At 33.2% G+C, this 22,801-nt stretch overlaps 1 protein-coding gene across 3 annotated transcripts in view; it reads left to right on the top strand.

Annotated features, from left to right (window-relative positions):
- The window catches only part of LOC140054323 (RNA helicase aquarius-like), a 31,036-nt gene that overhangs the window by 2,862 nt on the left and 5,373 nt on the right, over positions 1-22,801 (top strand). For 2 of the 3 annotated variants that reach the window (XM_072099262.1, XM_072099264.1), the window contains exons 6-34: positions 174-314; positions 764-832; positions 1,236-1,336; positions 2,457-2,533; positions 2,810-2,874; positions 3,043-3,156; positions 3,961-4,178; positions 5,646-5,748; positions 6,137-6,257; positions 7,248-7,340; positions 7,497-7,597; positions 8,101-8,127; positions 8,421-8,520; positions 9,523-9,690; positions 10,531-10,697; positions 10,909-11,018; positions 11,493-11,615; positions 12,371-12,514; positions 13,243-13,312; positions 14,070-14,290; positions 14,616-14,751; positions 14,894-15,052; positions 15,664-15,705; positions 16,037-16,246; positions 16,525-16,712; positions 17,179-17,350; positions 17,777-17,947; positions 20,232-20,317; positions 20,766-20,877. In XM_072099262.1, coding sequence (XP_071955363.1) covers positions 174-314; positions 764-832; positions 1,236-1,336; positions 2,457-2,533; positions 2,810-2,874; positions 3,043-3,156; positions 3,961-4,178; positions 5,646-5,748; positions 6,137-6,257; positions 7,248-7,340; positions 7,497-7,597; positions 8,101-8,127; positions 8,421-8,520; positions 9,523-9,690; positions 10,531-10,697; positions 10,909-11,018; positions 11,493-11,615; positions 12,371-12,514; positions 13,243-13,312; positions 14,070-14,290; positions 14,616-14,751; positions 14,894-15,052; positions 15,664-15,705; positions 16,037-16,246; positions 16,525-16,712; positions 17,179-17,350; positions 17,777-17,947; positions 20,232-20,317; positions 20,766-20,877 — 3,609 coding nt within the window. Of the gene's footprint in view, positions 1-173; positions 315-763; positions 833-1,235; positions 1,337-2,456; positions 2,534-2,809; positions 2,875-3,042; positions 3,157-3,960; positions 4,179-5,645; positions 5,749-6,136; positions 6,258-7,247; positions 7,341-7,496; positions 7,598-8,100; positions 8,128-8,420; positions 8,521-9,522; positions 9,691-10,530; positions 10,698-10,908; positions 11,019-11,492; positions 11,616-12,370; positions 12,515-13,242; positions 13,313-14,069; positions 14,291-14,615; positions 14,752-14,893; positions 15,053-15,663; positions 15,706-16,036; positions 16,247-16,524; positions 16,713-17,178; positions 17,351-17,776; positions 17,948-20,231; positions 20,318-20,765; positions 20,878-21,013; positions 21,332-22,801 lie in introns of those variants that run through there. The other variant, XM_072099265.1, reaches the window with a different exon arrangement.

Here is a 22,801-nt window from a genome sequence, read left to right on the forward strand (position 1 = left end):
AATCATTTGAAAGATAACTTTCTTTGATTCAAGCTAAAATCATATTTAAAAGTTTATTCTTCTGTTTGAATTTTTTGTTGGTTGCTGTAATAGGGAAATTATACAGCTTTTAGTAGACAATGATACATACAAAATACCAAATTTGATTTTGAATTTAAATATTTTATTTTCAGGCTGTAACAAATAAACCAGAACATTTCCCAGCATTCTTCAATCATGTTTTAAATCTCAGCCTGGAAGAAGAGGCCAGCATCATTAGCCTCCAGGAACAGACTCTACTGCTAACATTCCTTGTGCATTGCTTCAACAGCTTGGTAAGACAGTTTTCTATTTTGGCATTATTTAAAAAAAATAATTAATAGCATATTCCATATTCCTTAGTGTTGCAAAAAATAATGAATATTAAATTAACAGATAGAAAATATACAAAATAAGAAAACAAGAAGAATGGAGTAAAATAATTAAACAAAGAAGATTAAAATGGACATAAATTAGACTACCAGACAATACGCCAATTAAACAAGCAATGAAAGAAACTGAAAAGAAAGTAAAAAGACCACCAGGAAGACCAAAGGAAAACTGGATAAACTAAATATTTAAAAATGTAAAGGAAAAATGTAGACTTTAGCACAATAACAAAGCATCCTAACCAAATCGTGGAAAGCGTAATGTCGGAATGACAGGAAAACGTTTCGAGAGAGATATTCCTTATCATGCCTTTAAAAAAAGAAAGAAAAACCAATGGTCATTATTTTATTCACAGGGAGTTGATTTGATTCGTGAGCAAGTTCAACGTTTGGTTTCACTACCAATGTGGGTTTCTCTTTTACCGGTAAGGATATATGTATATTGTATATATTTTCAGTTATGAATAGAAAAGTGAAGGTAACTTTTTTCCATATTAATTCATTATTTAGTAATTTTCATTATTTTGCCTTTCAGTTATAACACTGCTCTTTTGTGGGACCCTACGACACATTAACAACATTTCCATTAGAAGAAAACAGCTTAAATATACCACTAACTAATTTGGTATAAAACAAATCTAATTCAATTATATAATTTAAATAAAAAATACAGTATATGATATATAACCATGCTTGAGTATAATCCCTCAACACCCATAACTCGGACTTTAATGGTACTACCTGTATATCAAATTCAATATCTTTCAATATTCAAATTTAGTCCCACCATTTTTTAAAAATCATGTACGGTAATGTTTTACTTTGTAGGCTCGTCTTGAGCAAGAATTGAAAAAAGACAAACGATATAGAAAATTTTGGAACGTAGTTAAGAAGAATGATGCCAAAGCTGATGAAGAAACAACAAAAAGGTGAGAAAAGTACTGAAAACTGTTACTATACACTCTAATACCCCTTTCACACCAAAAGCAAAACTCCGGAGACACCCCGGAGTTGACGCCCCGCTGTTTGGTGTGAAAGGTAAAATCAAGCAACTCCGGAGTTTAAAACTGCGGGGTTGAACAGCTGAACATTCTCCGGAGAGCAAACTGCGGGGACACCCCGGTGTTTTGGTGTGAAAGGTACCAACATCAAACTCCGGAGTGTTTCGGGTCAAAAGGTTATCCTCGCAATCAATTATTTATTTAGTTTTATTTTAAAACACTATAAATATTTGTAAAAAATATATAGCGGGTCTAGAAAATAATAAGTAGTATAAATAAAATATTATATTACTTCTGAGACTTTTGAAAGTAATTATTAAATTTAAAATATTATTAATTAAAATGATTCTAATGATCGTCGCTATGTAAACACACAAAATAGAGGGCGACATTTACAATTTTATTTTATAAACCCCGGTGTTGCTAGGTTGGTGTGAAAGGGGTATCTCCGGAGTTTCTCGACGTTTTGAATGGTCATAAACCCCGGGGTGTCCCCGGAGACACTCCGGAGTTTTGGTGTGAAAGGGGTATAAGTATTAATTTAGATCTATCTATCAATTTCACATTCTTCTATTTCAAATGTATTTTACAGTGAAGATTTTGATCAAAACTAATATTTTATCTGAAAAGCATACATTTCATTTCAGAAGAAAATCAATTTTTTACAATGGCCCGAACTTATGGAACTTATTATTCACTTCATTAAATCTCTTTCTAATCTTCCTTCTTTCAAAGTCTCTGGTTGCAGCTTATTACAATTAAATCTACTGATGCTCTTTCTTTCTATATATTAAACTGGACTACTATACCAAATTGTATTTATTTGTATATGTTTTTTTTTTAAATTTTATAATCTGGTGGCAAAAACTTATTTTGGCCTCCTGCACACTTTTTTTTAACTAGTCATTGTAAATGTTATGTGTGCAGACAAACAATACAAATAAACAGACATCACTGATTTTACTTGTTTGTAATATCAATAAGTCATGATCAGTTATGATCAATTAGGCCTATATTTTAACTTTTTTAAATTAAATTTTTTTTACAGGAATCACTTTGAGAGACATTTTCTCTCTTCACTTATTCAACGGTTTTACAAAGTTTTAGATTCTATACCAGAAAAAGGTTAGTAAACAAACATTCTTAATATAACACTTGCATTGATGAAGGGCTACTGTTGCCTAAAATCTAATGCTAATATTTCTGGCTGTTTTAATTTATCGTTTTGATTTAGCTTTTTGCTTATTTTATTAAATATCTCCTTTGAGATCCAGCCACTTGTACCCACAGCATTGTCATTTTTTTCAGTAATTTACTTTTGGATTTATATATTATTTCCTATTTGTTTTTATTTTCTACCTCTTTGTCTTAAATAATATTAACTACATTTTTTTTTTGTAGGAGACGTGAAAAATGAAAGATTACGATACTGTGAACGTTTTGTTGAACTGTTGGTTGATTTAGAGGTAAAGCATGTGCCAGTTAAATTACTTTCCAAAATATATATGATAATGATAATCTCAACGCTAAATGTCTTAAAATTATTTAAAAAATGAATTCAAAATTGAGAGAAAATCTTACCTTCTTTAAAAAGTGATATAATTTTTTACACAAAAACGATAATACTATTTCAGGCTCAACTTCCAACCAGACGTTTCTTCAATGTTGTAATGGACGATTGTCAGGTTGTAGTTCGTTGTATGCTGTCTTCATTGTTAAAACGTCCTGATGGTAAATTGTTTTCAGAGGCAAGTTCTATTTTTGAAGAAAATTCAAATTTTTTTATTTTTATACTTTCAGTAGTTTTTCTATTTAAAGCATACTTCAAGAAAATTGTCATTGGGTCAATTTCTTCTTCTTTTTATACTGCTATACAACCTCTACCTTCCTACTTCACATGTGCGCCCTGCCCATTTTCTGCTTTCAATGGTTTAGAAAAACAATAGACCACAAGATCTGAAGAGTAAACTATATGAACATACATTCATTCATGTATTGACTTTCACCATACGTTTACAGTATTGTCATAATATAACAAGAACACAAAATAACAAATGAAACACAGAATGAAAACAACAAATAAATGTTTAAAAAAGAGGATATGAAAAGCATAAACAACCTAAATCATAGTCCAGTTTTAGTCACATATTACTAAACAATTAGTCTAGTAAACAAACAGCCTTCTTGTGATGGGAAATTTAGTTCCATCTTACCTCCTAAGATATGCACCTCTCTGTGCTCAATCCTACACATTATGCTCTTCGTTTTCCTACTCTTCGTCAATTGTGTTGTTTGGTAGCACAGATCTAAAGCTCTGTCTACACTATCAAGCTGTATGTGCCCAATATCACTATCATATTTAAGCATATCACTACCACATTTGGGCATATCACTACTATATTTGGGCATATCACTACCATATTTGGGAATATCACTTTTTTTGCCATACTAGTTTGATAGTGTAGACTGTTTAACTTTCGAACTGTAGAACTACTGTACATGAAGTATATAGAATAATGGTATGATGAGATGAGACTTTTGTATTTCCACAGCTTCTAGATATGCTTAAGTTCTATTCTGGTTTTGAGATCAGTGATTCAACTGGTAGCGCCTTGACAGACCACCAAATGACAGAGAGGCACTATGACCGTATGAGTCTTTTGCAAAGAACCGTATACAAGTTTATTCCAGAGCTGAAACAGTTTGCTCTTTCAAATATTGGCAATGTAGACACAAGAAAGTCACTTACAAAACATTTTGAAATGATAAGGTATGTACTATTTAATGATAAGGTATGTACTATTTAATGATAAGGTATGTACTATTTAATGATAAGGTATGTACTATTTAATGATAAGGTATGTACTATTTAATGATAAGGTATGTACTATTTAATGATAAGGTATGTACTATTTAATGATAAGGTATGTACTATTTAATGATAAGGTATGTACTATTTAATGATAAGGTATGTACTATTTAATGATAAGGTATGTACTATTTAATGATAAGGTATGTACTATTTAATGATAAGGTATGTACTATTTAATGACAAGGTATGTACTATTTAATGATAAGGTATGTACTATTTAATGATAAGGTATGTACTATTTAATGATAAGGTATGTACTATTTAATGATAAGGTATGTACTATTTAATGATAAGGTATGTACTATTTAATGATAAGGTATGTACTATTTAATGATAAGGTATGTACTATTTAATGATAAGGTATGTACTATTTAATGATAAGGTATGTACTATTTAATGATAAGGTATGTACTATTTAATGACAAGGTATGTACTATTTAATGATAAGGTATGTACTATTTAATGATAAGGTATGTACTATTTAATGATAAGGTATGTACTATTTAATGATAAGGTATGTACTATTTAATGATAAGGTTTGTACTATTTAATGATAAGGTATGTACTATTTAATGATAAGGTTTGTACTATTTAATGATAAGGTATGTACTATTTAATGATAAGGTTTGTACTATTTTAATGATAAGGTTTGTACTATTTTAATGATAAGGTTTGTACTATTTAATGATAAGGTATGTACTATTTAATGATAAGGTTTGTACTATTTAATGATAAGGTATGTACTATTTAATGATAAGGTATGTACTATTTAATGATAAGGTTTGTACTATTTTAATGATAAGGTTTGTACTATTTTAATGATAAGGTTTGTACTATTTAATGATAAGGTATGTACTATTTAATGATAAGGTTTGTACTATTTAATGATAAGGTATGTACTATTTAATGATAAGGTATGTACTATTTAATGATAAGGTATGTACTATTTAATGATAAGGTATGTACTATTTAATGATAAGGTTTGTACTATTTAATGATAAGGTTTGTACTATTTAATGATAAGGTATGTACTATTTAATGATAAGGTTTGTACTATTTAATGATAAGGTATGTACTATTTAATGATAAGGTATGTACTATTTAATGATAAGGTATGTACTATTTAATGATTTAATATAGTTATATTTTAAACCATGTTCATAATTATTCTATGTCAATTGTCATTGGTCAACTCAACTTACGTTGCGTCTACGTCCTTGTGTTGTGTCTCTAGTGGGAACGAAGCATTTTGAAATGATAAAGTAGGAGTGGGAACGAAGCATTTAAGATAAAGTACTTGTTAATTATGTAAATTTTTCCTACTGTACATTTGTGACACTATTGTCTTCTTCCTTTTTGTTTCAGTACACAACAATTGCATGAGGTTGCGGCTGCCATTAATCTACTGCCCTCACTTTCTGAAGAGGAAGAAACAACTCTTGAACGTTCATTTCTGTTAAATTTGTTGGTATGTTTTAAATTTATATTGTAGTTTACTAAATTTGTTCCATCTAAATGGTACAATTGTTTATCCTGTGGTGTCTGGTTTCCACTGAAATTTTAAATAGATTGGAATTTTGTCATCTGGATCTCAAGACAACTCAGTTCTGCACTAGTTCCAATGTCAACTGAATGCCAAAATGAAGTCAGTCAGAAACTGATCAATCAACTCTGTCCCAACGTTATAATACTGTGTAGCCCATATGTTTAGGCCTAAGAAATCTAGACTTAAAAACAAATATTAAAAACTAATATTCATAAATATACCAACTTAAATACTTGATTCCTTTTTATTGCTGAACGGGTAGCGCAAGATGGTACATTTTATAAATATTTTAATTTGTGTTTGCCTGCAGGTTTCACGTCATGAGCGTCGTCCATCACAGATCCAAGCACTGAATGAAACACCGCTCTATCCCACAGAAGAAATTCTCTGGGATGAAAATATTGTTCCCACACAGTACTATTCTGGAGAAGGTAGTGTAAAACATTCTTTGTTATATCATAATACATGTTGCCAGAACCAAAATTTAATAATAATAGAAACAAAATCATCCAATGAGAGACTTAAATCTGAGACTCGACAAATGGAAGGTAAATGCATACCCATTACACCATACTCATATTTACTCATTTACCTCCGCCAAGGAGGTATATGTAATCGGTAGCATGTGTTTGTTTGTTAGCAGAATTACTCAAAAATTAATTACAAGATCTTTACCAAAATGAATATACAGATAGATATGTGGTCGAGGACCATTCCATTACATTTTGGGACCATGGTCCCAATTCTGGACCACTTTTTGAGTATACTTTTCAGACCTGCTAGTGTTGAAAGATAGGACAGAATTTTTCAAAAGCCGGCGAGCAGTATTAAAGTAACAAGTACACTGAAATTTCATTTTCTACTTGTCCAAAAAACTTCATTTTTGTACAAGAGACAAGAGTTATAATTTGTGATTCGTAATTTTAAAACATTATTTTAATTAATGTGCACGTTTTTTGATGAGAGTAATTTAAAAAACCTATTTCTTTTCAAATTCACTCGTTTGATTTTCGCATTGCTGTTCTATTGTTAGTCAACTGAAGCTATTGTTAATTGAAAGGCTTGTTATGTACCATTACACCAAACTCGCATGCACATGCTTGTAGTAAAATTAGCCTAAATCACAAACAGCATTAAGACACACACAAATATATATATTTTTTTTTTACTGGAGAAATCTTATGTAGGAGAATTTTACAGTGCGGAGGTATGCACTCTCGGAGTGGCTTTCTAGTCTGTAATGCAATTAAGCTTAACCTAATCACACACAGTACTAAACATACAACATATTTTAAACCCTTTTTGGAGTGACATCTTTAATAAGATTATACTGTAGGTGTAGATGCGTATTTATGGAGTGCCCTCTAGTTTGACACTACTGTATTATTGTTTCAATAAAATAATCCATTTTTATTCTTTAGGTTGTTTGGCTCTTCCAAAATTAAACCTGCAATTTTTGACGTTGCATGATTACCTATTACGCAACTTTAATCTCTTTCGACTTGAATCCACATGTAAGTAATTTTTCTTTTTTCATACATAATTTAAAGAATTTAATCATTAAACGGAAGAAGAAGAAATAAAAAAAACAAAATCTTTTCTGTATTTCAATTTCTTCTATAGTGTATATTATTTTATGCTTTTAACTCTTTTATATTTACTGAGTGTAGATGAGATAAGGCAGGACATTGAGGATGCCTTGTATCGTATGAAGCCATGGCATGCAGAGGACGGTAGCCCATACTTTGGGGGTTGGGCTAGGATGGCTCAGGTAAGCATTTTTTCATAAAATAATTTTTAAATGATTAGTTTTTATGCAATATACAAGGCAGAGTAGTACAGCAACGCATAATTTGGGGGTTGGCCTAGAATTTCTTGAATAAGTGCTAATGTAAAAAGCCGAATTCTTATGCCTAAGCCAATGGTGGCAACAGATACTTTGGTGGATAGGTTAGAATGTCTCCGGTGCCAGAAACTGAATACAGTAAAACTCTTATTAAGTGGACACCTTCGGGACCCCAACACTTATATTTCCCTTTGTAAGTTTCACAGGAATGCGTCCCCTGAATAGGTATGTCCCAAGGATGGCTCTACTGTCATTTTGGTGCACTAACCTATGACAGGCTAACCATAGTGTATATGTCAAGGACTGAGTTAGGATGACTTGGGCAATCATTGATGCAAGTTATTAGAATTTTGATGTATCCATGGCACACTAAACATATTATAACAAATTATTACTTACAAATTAATTGATTTTCTTTCTTATTGCAGCCAATTACAGCATTTTCAGTTGTTGAGGTAAGAGAATATATATATTTATATATTATTTTTCAAAGCCGTTTTAAATTGCTTATTTAGCTATGCGTTTTGTCCTATTGATTTGGTGTTTAGTTGTTCATTTATAGAATTTTTGTCTTTTTTCTTCCTTTCTTTTGTGTCCAATTGATTAGAAATTTCTTAAATTCAACTTCTGAATAACAATAGAATTGTAATTTATACAGTTTTTAACATTGAAGCTGATGATGTCATAATAACCGTTGCTATCACAGTATAAAATTTAAAACTTTATAATGTTCTCTTATTTATTATAGGTATCAAAACCTAACATAGGTGAAAACCATCCATCACAAGTAAAGGCAGATGTTACGTTGACCCTTAACCTACGAAGAAACATTAAGTCAGAATGGGAAGGTATGTTGTTATTACAATAAACACCACATCAACTATTTTTACTCAATAAATTGTCGGATTTACTCAATGTAAATAATCATCATCATGTTTAACTGTGGAAATTCACATTAGGCCCTCTAAAAACCAGTGGCGGCCAGCAGTGAAGTGCCTACCAGGAGCATGACAACAGAGACGATAATCCCACTCTTTTTTAATAGTATTCTAAATTCTTTAACATGTATTGGATTTAGAAGAGTTTTAAATGAATTGTAAATTATTTATATTTGGATTTACATAATATATACTATAATTTTTTACTATATTTCTTAAATTTATTTATTTTGTTTTTAAATATTATTTTTGATGCGTTCAACTTAACTCGGTCGGTCTGTAATCTGATCGACTCCTGTTACAATTAATGGTTTCTAACTTTAACGCTTCATCTGTATAATCATTTTTGTATATTTATCTGTAATTATTATTTAAGTGTTAATTTTTCTCGCGTGTGCTTGTTTGGGTATCCAAACTAAATACCGTTCTGATGATTAACGAAGGTGGCCATATCCTAAAGTTTTCAACTTATTTGGTCACCTTCCACACTCATCATCCTTTTTTTAAACCTAAATATTTAAGTAAAATGTATATTGATGTGTGTGGAAAATTAATAAACAAACAAACAAACAAACATGCGCTGTATGTACCAACATCTTTACATCCCATCCAAAAAATGTGACAAAGTATTTTGCCCATTTAAAGCAATATGGCACAGGCATGCTCAGACCCATGGCACAGGCATGCTCAGACCCATGCCTCTATCATTACACCAATCAACAGCATTAAGTCTCACAAGGCAGTGAGAGTAACATCTTGCTTTTAACAAGCCATATAATACTGACAGGCTCAACTCAAACCCAAGCCATTATGCCATAACTCTATAAAAATGTGGATTTTTTTGTATACTGTGAAGTCATTGCACCATTTATCTCCACTAAGCTTGTTCAATTTTCTTTAATAATACATTAGGTTTAAGAAAGCATGATGTAGCCTTTCTGATAACAGTGTATCCAAAACTGAAGATTGGCACTCGTTTTGACTTCAAGGGAGATTTTGTTGAAAATGTTGGTATAGTGTATGTTAGAGGCTGTGAAATAGAAGGCATGCTGGACAATGATGGAAAAGTTATTGAAGAAGGTACATAATATAGAAATTTCCTATTAGTCACATAGGTGATTCACCCCTTACTTTTACTGGTGCTTGTAACCGTGATACTAGATCACATAGGGTGGCTATTGACTGTATACAGTTAGTGCATACTAGATCACATATGGTGGCTATTGACTGTATACAGTTAGTGCATACTAGATCACATATGGTGGCTATTGACTGTATACAGTTAGTGCATACTAGATCACATATGGTGGCTATTGACTGTATACAGTTAGTGCATACTAGATCACATATGGTGGCTACTGACTGTATACAGTTAGTGCATACTAGATCACATATGGTGGCTATTGACTGTGTGCAGTTAGTGCATACTAGATCACATATGGTGGCTATTGACTGTATACAGTTAGCACTGACAAACACTGCATGTTGATGCTCAAAACAATATCACTCCTGCATCCCACTAGACCACTATACATTGCTGAGATTGGTCTTCCAAGGAAGCTCAATCAGGATGTGGTACCATTTCATTAGTTATCCTTCCTGTCCCCTTAATATAAATGTATGTTTTGTAGTTAAGTCAGTCAGAATCACTACATTTCAGATTGTTTTATAATCTTTGCTCTTGATTATAATCAAGAGCAAAGATTATAAAACAATGTGAAATATAGTGATTCTGACTGACAAAACATATTATAGATATTATATTTTATACATTTAATCATTTTGTGCCATCGTTACAATTGTTTTAGTCCTAGACATGAATGCCCTTACAGGCACCCCTGCCCTAACGACTCAGCCACTCAACACGACATTCATATTAAGACGTAATTATTGTTCACGTATATATTTTCAAATTTTTAGGACCTGAGCCTAAACCAGAGATTCACGGCTCTTTTCGAACATTCCGTGTTTGGTTAGATTCAAACCAGTATCAAAGAGACATGTCTGCAACTGCAGAAGGTGGTGAAGACGTCTACGAATCGTTTAACATCATGATGAGAAGAAAACCAAAAGAAAACAATTTTAAGGTTCTTTAAAGATATATTTTTTTTATTATTATATTTATCATTTAAATAAAATACGCTATCAGGTAAAACAGTGTTTTATTTCTAGTATCGTTGGTTTCTTAATAGTATTGGGATTTAGAGCTTTAATCTAAGATGATCCATTAAATCCTACATAATTGGAGGCAGCCTGTATCAAGTTTGTAACAAATTAATCATTCATTATTCATTTTAGGCTGTTTTGGAGACTATCCGTGACCTGATGAACACTGATTGGGTCGTTCCTGATTGGCTTCATGACATCATCTTAGGTTATGGTGATCCTGGCGCTGCTCATTATTCTAGGTAGGCAATGATCATTGTATTTCTTATTCACATCTTGAGCTGTAAAAATAACCAAATATTTGCACAATCTATCTAGTAGGAGGCTTCTTACAGTGGGGTTCAAAATGAACGTTTAAACTTTGCTCAGCTAAGCTACATTTAATCAATCTTTATTTTCCATCATAACAAACAATAACAGATTTAGATAGAGAATGTACACAGCAAAGCCCTACAAAATGTTTGACTACATATACAATAATAAAACAAACCAAACGTTGAAGAAGTCACTGAAATAAATAAATATTCCCACATGGCATTACAGAAATCAACCCAAATCCAATGAATGAAATGATGTAGTATAAAAGTCAGAGTCCAAGCAGATTTAAAAAGGAGGTAAATGAATTTTGCTGATTTAACTGGTTGTTACCGATTTGTTATTGTTTTTTGTTGTTCTACTAAAGTTAACTTTTCTTCTACCTTTTTGTCATTCTGTAGATTGCCCAACCAGGTTGCCACTTTGGACTGGAATGATACGTTTCTGAATGTTGATCATGTAAAAGCTAGTTTTCCCAACAATGAAGTCAACAGTACAGGATCTAATGTTATGCCTCCATACAAGTAGGTCAACTACAAGTCACCTTGATTAAAGGGCCTTTCACACCAGTTTCGGCAAGGTTCCCAATTGATATGCGCGTAGCTGCATGAAAAACGAAACATTGACGTTCTATTTGATTTGCCGGGACCGTTCCGAAACAGGTGTGAAATGCCCTTAACAGTGTTTCCCCTTTTAAGCATTGATTCACACTGGGATGTCAAGTATTAACCAGTTACATACACATACGTTCTTGCAGTGTGTCCTAAAGAATCATGTAGCCAATCATTTATTTACTGTATTCACCAGTCTCCAAAAATAACGGATCAATCAGTTTTATAGCAGTTGACCGTGTAGAATATGAAAATAGATAAATCTGGATTGTCAAATTCTAGGTGGTATAGGATTAGATTAGATTACCAATATTTGTGTTAAACATTGATTTTTTTTTTAAATGTATATATTTAGGGATTGTACAACTGCACTGATTTGTCTCCTGTTCTAGTGGTTAAAACTCACAGCAGCCATAACGATATCATCACTTCCATATAATGCCAATTAGCTGGTTTTTTTCTTTATTGGTTTGTTACTATATGTAGATACTATTAACTAATATAACACACCTGATTGTATTCTTGCAATTTGATTAGTTAATTATGCATCACATGTCATTTGGAATTAGCCTTACCTCATGGAAAAGTGATATGCTGATAAACATGACGCTCTAATGCACTATTTCATCCAACTCATAAACATTCATTATTTGCATACTTGTTTAAAGGTTGACATTCCCTATAAAAAATGTAAGCAGAAAAAGAAAAAGAGATGAAAAGAAGAAAGAAGAAGAGAAAGAAGATAAGAAAATTGAAGTGATGGCACATGTTATTCCTAACAGAGGACCTTATCCCTATAATCAACCTAAAAAGTAAGGTTAATGTTGTTTTGCCTACCTTTATTTTTAAAATAAATTTAATGATTTTCCTGCACATTTGTATTATGGTGTATATTTCAACTTTCTTCAACTTTGGGGCTTCTAACGAGACAATAAAGCCCTATAGCTTGTAATCTACAAGCTTAAAATTTATGAATACAGTACAAAAAGTTGAAATTCATAAAAACGAATAAAAAAACTATATATATTGAACATTAATACTTCTGTAAAGAAACACAGTGCATCCATAGCTCTGTCAAAGGGAAATAAAATAGATGATTTGAGATGCTATTGGGTTAATAGTGAACTATACATGCAGTATAATATAGTGTCCCCTGAATAGGTGTTTCCCTTGAATTTTCTAAAGTATTAACATATATTTCCCCTTCTTTTCACGATAGCGTCCCTGAATAGTGGTATTAGAATAAACGTGTTCTACTGTATTGCAAAAAACGTGGACCACACTAATGTTTGGGCTTTTTAGTCTTGTGAAAACGCAACTCTATAGCTCACTATGTCGGTCGGTAAACACAATCTTAAATTTGCGCATCCCACTGCAGCCATGTTACAGGCCTTGTTGCAGTGGCATATATATGTGTACACGTCAGGTCGTAATCATGATCTTCAAACCCAGTACAACTTTGTTGTTATAGTTAACTTGTGGTCACATTAATAATAAGTACATTGTGAGTAATATGTTGGTTTTCTTTTTAAAATTATAGGAACACAATTCAGTTTACACCCACTCAAATAGAGGCGATCCGAGCAGGAATGCAACCAGGCCTGACAATGGTAAAACTTGTTTTTGTTCATTCTTACTATGCTGCTGCATGTTGCATTTACTTAGTAACCACATTTTTCTATGTATTCAAAATAGATGACTTTTGAGGAATTTAATTTTACAGTAAGACATTTTGTATTGATATTCCCACTTGTGAAAATGCTGTATGTTGTCTTGTTTTGGTACAACTCGACTATTGTAATTCCTTACTTGCACATTAATCAAACAATCAAATGTATTTAAAACTCGGGCAGCCAAACTAGTTTTTAACTTAAGAACGTTTGATTATGTGTCTCATTTATAAATGAACTTTGCTGGCTTTAAATAGTGTATCATCTACAAAATATCTACTCTAGTTTTCTAGTTTCTGGTTCTGCGTCAACTTATCTGCAGGATTTAATCTCATTTCATCTCCCAACACAAAAAAGTTGAAGCTAGGAAATCGATCTTTCTTGTTTTATCCATTCCAAAAACACAATGCACAAGTTCCATTGGTTTGGAACCAGCTTCCACTCCATATCCATCAGTCTAAATCTACTTCTAAATCTACTAAGCGATTCAAGTCACTTCTAAAATCTCACCATTTTCAATAAGTCTTGTTGGTCTTATAGTGACTGTTAGATATTAGTAAATAGCACTAGTATTACACATAGTATTTGTCGGGTAATTAAAGTGTTTGCTTTTCAATCCTTTTGTATTCACCAATTGTTTGATTACAGCCACAGTATTGTATTTTTTATTTTAATGTAACTTTTATATTCATGACAGGTTGTTGGCCCGCCTGGTACAGGTAAAACAGATGTGGCTGTTCAGGTGATCTCCAACATCTACCACAATTTCCCAGACCAGCGTACTCTGATTGTCACACACTCAAATCAAGCATTAAATCAGTTATTTGAGAAGATTATGGCTCTTGATATAGATGAGAGACATTTGCTACGTCTTGGACATGGTGAGGAGGGATTAGAAACTGAAAAAGACTTCAGCAGGTATTTAAATTGTAGAATGTAATTATTTTGTTTATTGCTGTGCACTGTTCTGGGTTGACCAACTAGCATAGGTGTTTTGCACCTGTTTGGTCTTTCCTTACCTTTTATATTTCATTTTGTCTTTTTCTTTGTATTGTATATGGCAGAAATTGAATAAATAAAATAAATTTATTTTTGCAATACAATCTATAAACAAATCAACACATTTAGTGAATTGTTAGAAAATGAATTTGTTTGATAATTGATATTTCTATATTGATAGTTAAATCTCTTATAGTACATTGTGTATGTATGTTTTATGAACCTTATCCCCTCCTGTATTTAGGTATGGACGTGTGAACTATGTGCTGGGTCAGCGATTGGAACTACTCCAAGAAGTTGAACGTCTGCAAGAGAGTCTATCAGTGTCTGGAGATGTAGCCTACACCTGTGAAACGGCTAGTCACTTCTTTCTCTATCAGGTACAAAGCAGACTTTCCCGAAAACCAGGCATTAGGCCTATTGTGAGAGTTGACTGTATCTGAGGGATGGATTAGTAGAGGTGTGATGATGCATAGGTTTCTCATATAACTGTTTTTAAACGACATTTGTTACTTTTATTAGGTTGTTGCCCGATGGGAAAAGTTTTTAAGTCTGATACGGAAAAAAGCTGGAGAATGTAGTGGCATACAACAACACTTTCCATTTCATAAGTACTTTGCTAATGCTCCGCAGCCTTTATTCAAGGGAAACACTTATGAAGAGGATATGGACATTGCTGAAGTAAGATTTCCGAATTTCAAATTGCAATCTGCAAATGTTCACAAAATTTGCTGTACTGATAAGATAAGCTTGTGTTGACCTAGACAACTAAACTCATAAGCACAATTATTAATATACCACATTTATATAGTGCCCTTTTCATGAAAAAAACATGCTCAAAGGCGCTTTGCATAAATACATCAAGACAGACAAAAAGTTACATAGATACATAGATAGATAGAAGTTGTGCTTTGAAGCAACTGAACAGAAATAAAAGATCCAGTTTGTATTAGCTTATGTTAACATGAAATTGATTGTAACTAGTTGCAGTTACCCATACCGCATATATATGTATATAGCTATAAGAGAAACTAGTGAGACGTAACATTGGCCTGATCACAACGGGTCAAGGTTACTCATACCCATTTTTTCCTTGTGTTTAGTTCCTTTCAGAAACAACCTTTTAGAACAACTCAATGTCATTCAACAGAATCACAAAATATCCTCTCCAGTTAAGATTTCATTGTTGTGGAGAAATAAACTTTGCCCACAAACCTCATTCTTAATTATGTCGATTTAATAGGAATGAACAACTTGTTTGTATAATTTATTTATTGTGTTGACTTTTTTAGGGTTGTTACCGGCATATCAAGAAGATTTTCCAACAGCTTGAGGTAACTAAAACTTCCTTACTAACATTATATATATAAATTATATTTTGTTTGTGTTTTATAATGTATTTTTTGCCTTTTTTGTATGGTTTATGTAATTTGTACTGTGGTATAAAAACAATATACTTTTTTTCAATTGGTTTTGAAACACTAGGCTTCTGACCAGAGACCACATTTTGCTTTTGTTGGCTTGTCACCTTTATATTGGTTCTGGTAGTATCCCCACTCAATGTGGGCTTTGCTGCTTGTATTACGATGCCCCACTTGGTGTAATTTCAAGACAGTGTGATTATAGACGGAATAATATCATAATTAATAAATCTTTACCGTGCAGGAATTTCGTGCCTTTGAGCTGCTACGGAGTGGCCTAGATAGGTCAAAGTATCTATTAATCAAGGAGGCAAAAATAATAGCAATGACATGTACTCATGCTGCCCTCAAAAGACGAGATCTTGTGGAAGCCGGGTTTAAATATGACAACATTCTGATGGAAGAGGCAGCCCAGATCCTAGAAATTGAGACATTTGTTCCTCTACTACTACAGGTGAATTTTTTTTTACAATGATACTGTTTGTAGTTACTTTTATAAAGCAACAAGTACTGTCCACCTGATCTGAAATATAGTTTAAAAGTCCCATAGGTACGTATAGGCTTTAGGGGTTTCTGATGGCACATCCTTCATGATATCGGGTGAGGTAGCTTGTCGCACCTGGAAGGGGACTAGTCTACTCAATCGGTATTACCGGCCAACCTAATTTGAATATATATGATGAAACACGGATGGTTTGAGTTGATCTTTTTTATGTTTTTTTTTTGTTGTAGAATCCTGAGGATGGTTTTAATCGTTTAAAACGTTGGATTATGATTGGCGATCATCACCAACTGCCACCAGTAATCAAGAACATGGCATTCCAGAAATACTCCAATATGGAACAGTCTTTGTTTACCAGACTGGTTCGTCTTGGCGTTCCAACGGTAGATCTTGATGCTCAGGGCAGAGCTAGATCCAGGTACAGTATATTTTATTTCTTGTACTTTTTATGATTCCTAAGAGTAAAATAATAAAATCCATTTAATTTGACACCTGTATTTGACTCAATGCAACAAAATATTTTGACTGATTCTTCATGTGTACATCCATTTCTAAGTAGAATTGTAACGAGTCGAGTGGTCTAGCAGTTAATTTAGACCAAACCATAGTAAAAATAAATCAGAACCGGTTCAAGTTCTCTTCATAATTTATAAATCTTTACCTTGAAGGAATTTCGTGCCTTTGAGCTGGAGTGGCCTAGATAGGACAAAGTATCTACTAATCAAGGAGGCAAAAATAATACCAATGACATGTACGCATGCTGCCCTCAAAAGACGAGATCTTGTAGAAGCTGGGTTTAAATATGACAACAGTTTCCACAGTAAAAGAAGAAATGTTTATAATGAAGGTTGCATATTTATAATAGATTGTTTTTGCTTTTACAGTTTGTGTGCTTTGTACAGTTGGCGTTACAAGAAGCTAGGCAATCTACCACATGTACAGTTACAGGATGAATTTCAAAAGGCTAATGCTGGCCTTGTCTTTGATTATCAGTTGATCAATGTGGTAGATTTTAATTGGGTCGGAGAGTCTGAACCAAACCCCTACTTTTACCAGGTAAATAAATACTTTAATTTTAGTTAGCATGAATATTTGGTTTACTTCTGTTTATTGTGTGGGAGTTTATAGTTTTTCAAGTCAAGTGCGCATCTCCATTTCCTTAGCATTTGGGCCAGACTCCACTATGTGTGTATGTTTGTGGGGGGTATGCCACTCCTCCCACACAAACGAGTCTGATATACCTTCTCAGTACTTTTACATACCGGTACCTATTTCTATCACCTGGGTGGGGAGGAACAATGTGGATAAAGAATCTTGCTCAAGGACTCACTCTACACTGCAGTGACCGGGCCGGGGCTTGTCCCAGCAACCTCTTGATTGCAAATCCAATGCTCTAACCACTGCGCCACAGTGCTTCACGGTACAGTTTGATGTCACATGGTACCGTGACATCAAACCGTACAACTATGTTTGTTATTGTAGAATTTAGCTGAAGCTGAATATGTTGTGGCGCTTTTCATGTACATGCGTCTTCAAGGTTATCCCGCTGATAAGATTTCTATTTTGACAACGTACAATGGTCAGAAACATTTGATTCGTGATGTCATCAAACAACGGTGTGGGAGTAATCCTCTGATTGGTGAGCCAAACAAGGTATGTGGTCTTACTTAATAATAATACGGTTTGTTTGCACACATATCTACCAAAGTGCTAAATCTATTCTGTAAATCTAAAAAACTACAAAATCTAGACAAAAACCAACATAACAGGATTCGGTCAACCAGCAATTTAAGGTACACAGGCCAGCTAATAGTTTATTTGTGCTTCTCACTAGACAATAAGACCTAAAATTTATATATTGCCAAAAGTATAAAAAAGCAAAATTCTCTAGTCCACTCTTCAAAATTGTAGTTTATTTGGGTAGTTGTCGTAAGTGGTAGTAGGTGTCGGGATAGTTTGTCCTAGGTGGTAGTTGTCATAAGCAGGTAGTTGTCCCAGAGGGGTGATTGTCCAGGAGGTAGTTGTCCAGATCTTAGATCTCATTATTACCCGAATCAGCAATATTTGTTTTATATACCTCAAACATACATTATAGTTAGACACAGCTTATTTTTATTCTTCTTCTGTTTAATTAACTCAAAGCGCCCTACAACCATGTTTGTTTATCGTCTGGTTGCTCAATCATAAGTGTTCAAGAGGCCAATTTTCTGAGGCCTTGAATCTATCTAGTGATATCTAAATTCACTTGATTTTACTCAATTCCATTTAGTAATAAGAGAGTAATGTGTTCAGCAGCCATTTAAAACAATAAAGTCTGCTTGGGAACTTTGTCTATTAACTCAAAGCGACCTACCTCAGCAATGTTTGTCTGCTTGCTGAGTGTGGTAAAGGCCAATTGTCAGAGGCTTTGAATCTATCTAGTGATATCTAAATTCACTTGATTTCACTTAATTTCAGATAACTAGATGGTATGCTCGCTTTGCTCGCGTACCATCTAGGTCGTGCCCACAGATGGTTCTCGAATACATAATAATTTCAGCGTTAAAAAACTGGCGATTTCAAATGTACGTACAATAATACATGTCGTTTACAGGAACGAATAAATAGACACTGATTTATGTACTCAACTAAAATTAGCACCCTGAGAATTACTTCCGGAAAGAGAAACTTGTCACAAAATGAGACCAATTGTTTAAGTCAAATTTAAACAAACTTAATTTGTGTTTTGTATGTAACATTAGGGGTGAGGGATGGGGAAGAGGATGGGTGCAAAGAGGAACAATTTTTAAATATATTAAATATATTCTTTATCCATTTAGTAACGAAATATTAATTGTTTTCATGTTTTACAAATAATATATCACTAAACACAGTAAAACATTGCTATGTAATACTTTGTTGAAACTATCACCGTCCTAGTCGATTGAAATAGTACAGTACATGTAACGATACATCACTACGACGTGTATGTTTATATAATGTAAAACAATTTGTGAAAACCACCTCTATTCGGGGAAAATCATAAAATCGATTTAAAATCGAATAAAAATTAAATTATTTAACTCAACTTTATTAGTAGGCGTAATGGTTTTCAATTGTTTCTTAGAGCCAATTCATACTTAAGTTGGTTACCCTACCCACCAAAGTTGTTCTGCGTTTAGGGCATGTGATGTACCGTAGGCCTATCCCCTACTGGTTTTACAACGCTACTCATGCCAGTGAGGGAATGGTGATGATGTGGGTGGTTAAACTGCAATAATAAAGATGTGTACATAATATACGGCGACTGAAAACGCTAGCTCATTATCCGTTTAAAAAAAAATTATATCCAACCTCTGCAGCACAGATTGAAAAAAAAAATGGATCGAATTTCTGTTATGAGTATATAGTACTTGCCTTTACGACGCCTGAGGGAATAGACGCTTGTGGAACAGAGATTGGAATGTTCCATTCATCGCAAATCAATACATTTGTATAAACGTATATTAAATCTATCAAAATAGTATTTTTTAAAGAAAATCGGCCTGTCTTCAACATTATGATGCTGTACTCGAGCTGTTCAACCGGTTTTCAGCCATTAAAAACAATTATCGTAGGAGGAGATAGGAAAATGCGAAGCATCCTCGTATTATTGTCTGCGGGTATTTTTCAAGACGGACATCCATTAGACAGTGTATACCACGATCGAAAAACACCCCTATTTGGGGCAAATCGTTGAACCTAAATTCGTTTTAATCGTCAATAACTAATTATCGAACTCAATTTAATTAGTAAACAGGGTTACATCAGGTGGTTAAAATCAGTACCGAAAGTACGAACCAACTTTATATACCATCGAGTAAACATTCTAGAAATAACGCGCGATTTACCGAATTTTGCCCTTACGTAAATTTATATATAGATAATGTGTTTTTGTCAATGTCTGTATTATTTTCAGATAACAACAGTAGATCGCTTTCAGGGTCAACAGAATGATTATATATTACTTTCCTTAGTAAGAACAAAAACAGTTGGACATTTACGGTAAGTTAATATTATTCATTGTTATAGCACTTTATACAAAGAATGTATTATTATTATGATACTGCCCTTTCTAACCACAGAGAAAATTTTCTTTGTTGCAAAATATGCCTTAACGTACTAATGTTAATTCTTCTAAGCTTCTCATTTGTCCCTTACCCTTTGTCTGTGATTGCCCATATACATAACAAAATGGGCACATATACAGCAACAATTGCATAACCAAATTGTTGTGTAAACATTTTGTTTTGGTTTTCAAGCAAATTGGATTCTTTGACAGATAAGAAACAATCATGTGTTTAAAGAACAAAAACCAACAAAAGTTTCTCCCATCACTTTAGCTTTTTTAGAAAATCTGGCTAGTGTGTCATTTATATTGTTTAGAATATACCATTTTTTCTCTCTAGAAATTTGATTTTACCAATTTGTTTCTTTTGCTTGCTTTTTATAGGGATGTTCGTCGTCTTGTCGTCGCCATGTCCAGAGCACGTCTTGGTCTTTACATATTTGCCAGAGCATCTCTTTTTCAAAACTGTTATGAACTTCAACCAGTCTTTGATCAGGTATGTACAGCACAGTATTTTGTAATTAACTAATAATAATATTACTAATATTACCCTGACAATAATTTTCAACAATGCTGTTCGAGAATAAGTGTGAAGGTAAGCATGTAAGTTTGGAAACAATTTTGAAATGCAGTCATAAATGGTTGACGGCTATTAAGGTACAGGAGAGATTTTCGCCTTATCTACTTTGGTTTCACACTGGCGTCAAGGAGTTTCAACTCAGAGCAGCAAGAGCCTGTCAATACATCCACCGCATGGACAATCATCAACTGCTGAAATCGGACAGACCTACAGTATTACTCTCACCTTTATAATTCTGCAGCCAAAGCAATCAGAAGACACTGAGCCAGTCCTAGTCTTTACAAGGAAGAATGGCAGAGAATGTTCACTAGAGAAATTCGTAGAAGTACTGTATTTATTTTTTTGCTATATTAAATTAGATACCCAGCAGCTTACAGCACCAATGTTGTGATCATATGAGTAAATATTAATAACAACAACACAAGATTAGAGTTGAATTTTTTTTTTTTCACTCATAGCCTGTTGACTAATAAAAGATTATAGGCTCCCCACAAAGATATTCTGTACACAATTATTTTTCTACTTATCTTATTTTAATCATTTTTATCTTCTTAGCTAATATGTACAACTTATAAATACAAAATAAAAATATTGAGATCAGTTCATGTACATACAACAAGTTTTCTGTTGCTGCAATAATTGTAAACCAAGTTATTGTACAAAGTCATATACTGTAAATCTATGTCATTTATTTTGTATACAGTACATTTAGATAGTGTGCAATGTTCACTTTCACATTTGGTATGACATTTTATAAGTTACAAATATTCAATTGTTCCATTCTGTTTTTATGCAAATTTGGGATTATATCACTTGCTACAAGTATTCAATCATTATACAGTATATACCAGTTTTTACTGCAAATACTACTTAAGTAAAATGATTTTTGTGAGACTTTTGTAACATTTATTTCTATTACCGTTGTTGAGTGTGTATACATTTTGTTATTTAGTATTGCAACAGCTTTTATTATGTTGCTATTTTAAGTCAGGTTATGCTTATATTTTTAATCGGAAACCCATGAACTCTGTGTTGACTGCCTACTACAAATCATATTTTTAATTTATTTTAAATGTACTCTATCTTTGCTTTTACAAAACAAGTATTTAAACGTAACTTATATATTCACATTAAGTCCAAATTCGGTCCGGTGGCCGGAGAAAACACTGATTAGCATTTCCTAACCCTACAAAAGACGCCCTGATCGGTACACGTACATTTTTCACACGGGCTTTGTAACCACATGTCTCCACCCTGATAAATCATGTCTTCGACTTGACACGTCTTCCGGCGACATGTTGAGCAACATGACCCGTATTCAATGACTTGTTCGCTCATACTACATGGTAATGTATCTGGACATACTTGTCTGTGACACACAAATGTTGTATCTACGCATGTGCAGTGCGTACATTTATCAACGGTAATGACTTCTCCATCTTCGAATACATCACTTTTATAAATACATTTATTCCCCAACTCGAACACTTTTCTTTGAACTATACATAAAGGGCAACACTGCCCGGGCTGCGTATGTTGGTGTGTATCTGGACAGGATAATACCGGGCAGACCTGCCGCGTACATTTTACGTGTTTCCCCTCACATTTGCACTGAACGCACGGATTGTCGGACGCTGTAAATATCTCTCCGTCTTTATGCCGGGAACCATCATATACACAACCTTCACAGTATGGACAACATTGTCCTTCAATGTAAATAGGATTATTACATAGAGTTAAACATTGTACACTCGATGTGGTCACCATGCTTTGCTGACATTGGAATTGTTGGCAAGAATCGGACGTTGGAAACCAAACATCACCACTTTTATAATGTTCT

The sequence above is a fragment of the Antedon mediterranea genome, chromosome 7 (assembly GCF_964355755.1).
Source record: "Antedon mediterranea chromosome 7, ecAntMedi1.1, whole genome shotgun sequence".
NCBI classification, from domain to species: Eukaryota; Metazoa; Echinodermata; class Crinoidea; order Comatulida; family Antedonidae; genus Antedon; species Antedon mediterranea.